Source organism: Colobus angolensis, unplaced genomic scaffold (genome assembly GCF_000951035.1).
Source record: "Colobus angolensis palliatus isolate OR3802 unplaced genomic scaffold, Cang.pa_1.0 Scaffold57, whole genome shotgun sequence".
Lineage (NCBI taxonomy): Eukaryota > Metazoa > Chordata > Mammalia > Primates > Cercopithecidae > Colobus > Colobus angolensis.
This window is the reverse complement of record NW_012119265.1, coordinates 12,205,175-12,208,367: the sequence shown is the minus strand read 5'-3', so window position 1 is coordinate 12,208,367 and position 3,193 is coordinate 12,205,175. Positions and strand designations below refer to the sequence as shown.

General features: G+C 32.0%; 1 protein-coding gene across 1 annotated transcript in view; it reads left to right on the top strand.

Annotated features, from left to right (window-relative positions):
* Positions 1-2,984, top strand: part of SGPP1 (sphingosine-1-phosphate phosphatase 1) — a 40,384-nt gene extending 37,400 nt beyond the window's left edge. Inside the window, exon 5 of the mRNA XM_011961987.1 lies at positions 545-2,984. Within this exon, the coding sequence (XP_011817377.1) occupies positions 545-1,096 (552 nt within the window). The 3' untranslated portion in view covers positions 1,097-2,984. The remainder of the gene's footprint in view (positions 1-544) is intronic.
* Positions 2,985-3,193: the final 209 nt, after the last annotated feature.

The following is a 3,193-nucleotide window of genomic DNA, read 5'->3' as shown; positions in this document are numbered from 1 at the left end:
GGCCTCCCAAAGTGCTGGGATTACAGGCTTGAGCCACCGCGCCCGGCCTCTTGTCATTTTTTAAAGCAGTGTATCCTCAACCCCTAAAATAGGGGTTGGTACTCATGAATATTTGTTCAATGAATGAATGAATGAGAAAAGAAAATTACCTTGGCTGTATATCCTCTGTGGTCATGGACATAATTACATACATAAACATGAAAATGAAAACCATTTCTTTGAATAATAAGTTTACTTTTCCCCAGAAATCAAAACTACACGATTTTAGCATAGTTTGTTGTTCAGAATTTGAATATAAATTTGTGGATGTTACATATGTAGTTAATTTATAAAAGGGTAGAATTATGAAAATATAAATCTTTTTACTACTAATACAGTTTTTAGTGCCTCCTATATGGTTCATTAATAAAGTTTACTTTGAGAATTTGACAACTTTAAAAAATTTATATATATTCAACATTTGAAATGTTAAATATAAATTATTTTTTAAATGCCAAAAATGTTCAGTATTATACTAAACAACAATACTTTTATCTTTTCCTAGGATATTATTGCTGGATTCCTATATACCATTTTAATCTTAGCTGTCTTCTATCCATTTGTGGACCTGATTGACAACTTCAACCAAACTCACAAATATGCTCCGTTAATCATCATCGGGCTTCATTTAGCTTTGGGGATCTTTTCTTTCACTCTTGACACCTGGAGCACGTCCCGAGGAGACACAGCTGAGATTCTAGGAAGTGGTGCTGGAATTGCATGTGGATCTCATGTTACTTATAACATGGGTCTAGTATTAGATCCTTCTCTAGATAGATTACCTTTAGCTGGGCCCCCCATTACTATGACTCTGTTTGGAAAAGCCATATTACGGATCCTCATAGGGATGGTATTTGTACTAATAGTCAGAGATGTAATGAAAAAGATCACCATTCCTTTAGCCTGCAAAATCTTCAATATACCGTGTGATGATATTCGAAAAGCAAGACAGCACATGGAAGTTGAACTTCCTTATCGGTATATTACCTATGGAATGGTTGGTTTCTCCATCACATTTTTTGTTCCTTACATATTTTTCTTTATTGGTATCTCTTGATGGAGAAATATTGTTTATGATAAGAAAGGAGGGTATCAGTTACTGATACCTAAAAATATATTATCCAGGTAAAAGCCAGGTCAGAATTAGACTTTTGCAGGAATTTAACTTAATTATTTAAGTAAATTCTTAAGAGTCAGTGCATTTTATCATTGCACATCCAGATACTGATTTAGGTGAGCTGAGCTATTTCAATACTGAGAAAATGATAAATATCCATTTAGAATGTTCATGTAATGTTTGGAGAGTTTTGTATTACGGATTCAACTTACATATAATATATATCAGATACATAATTGCATATTATGTACCTTATATATATTATATATAAAATAATATACTTAAGTTTTTTTTAAACTATGGGAGTGTATTATAAAATCAATAATAATATGCAAACAGTTGTGCCTGTGTATTTGAACTAAATACAGGTATGTTATTAACAGATATATTTAACATTTATTTACTGTGGGAGCCGTTTCCTAATTGAATTGCGTAATTACTAGAGCAGAATGCGTATGCTACTATCCATTGATTTACTCCCTGTTTTTACACTGCCATTACCTTTCATGTTACCCATGATGGTGAACATGGGAGGCATTTTTAATGGACCAAATTTTTGAAAAAATAAGTTTTTGGATTCTTTTTTTTTTAAGTTCTGTGTACTGTTTTGAATGTACTTTATTTGCAGCTATTCTGGGCGTCAGTTTAATAATTCAGGTACTGAATTTTATTGCTTGCTAATTGTGCCTTTCTGTTGCTAAATTAAGAAATGCTATGTATACTGTGATGTAAAAATAAGACATTAACTTTATCTTAAGTTACATATAATCAAGCAAATATTTTAAAACGTGTGTCAAGGCGACAGGCATAAAAGTAAATTGCCCTTAACTCTTTAACCTTTATTTGGAAAGAAATGTGGAATGGGCTAAACTTTCTCACCAATTTATTATAAAGCTAAATGGATAAAGAATTCCCTTTTTGTAGGTATTTTTCTGTGCATTGTAAGTTATAGGAACAGGATATATTTTTTGTACATTGTCTTGATTGTTTATATTGCAGGTAGGTATTTCCAGTGAATGGAAGCGTAGTTGAAATTTATAGATGGGACAATGCACATACTTCATATGTAAAGAAAGCATTTTTCTAAATAATTTGGAAAGGATTGGATTTAGCACTGTTAACTTTTAATACCCATTTATTGGCTACTTAAGGTAAATTATAAAACCTAAAATTAGTATCAGTATTTTAGATCCTATTATTTTTTCAACTTTCTATCATTTTCACAGTGGAACATTTGTGTATAGTATTAAACTATTCTTTTTTCTGTCTGTGCCTTTATATTTTGAAGTGTGGTTGTACTTATGTTAGCATTAAGTGTATTTATAGAAAGTTTTTCATAAAGAAGAGGATTAACTTTCCATATAAATGAATACCAGGTATGAAATTACTGATTTTAGTGCAATATCTATATGATTATCCAGAACTATCACTTCAGATGTTTCTATTTTGGGCACCATAACTATTTGAGCTCATATTTTTATAATTCTGATTGAGAATTTAGGGGCATGGTAATTTTTATCAAAACTGAAGCTGATAATTTTAAGTAAAGCAACTAAATTTACACTTATTAGTTGAAAGGAAACCAAGGCATGTAGGAAAATGTCGGCACCTTGGAAAATGTGAAAAGAGCTTTACTTTCAAAATGTATGTTTAATGAGTTGAATTTTGGGGACTGTTTCCCATAATTTGGGCCAATGCTATCCTGTTGATTTTTATGTCTAGCTTAAAAGGTATTTGAAAATGTTCCATTTCTTTGTGTTTTATTATTTTCTGTCCTATGACACTTCTATGCTAAGTGTATTTTAAAATAAAAGCCAAATTGAAGATTGAAGGTTTTGCTTTGTTTTGTTTGCCTTCCAGGCAATTGTTTCTGTTTTATCTGGTAGAGATTTAAAAAATATGTCTTGGGGCCGGGCACGGTGGCTCAAGCCTGTAATCCCAGCACTTTGGGAGGCTGAGGCGGGCGGATCACGAGGTCAGGAGATCGAGACCATCCCGGCTAACACAGTGAAACCCTGTCTCTACTAAAAAATATAA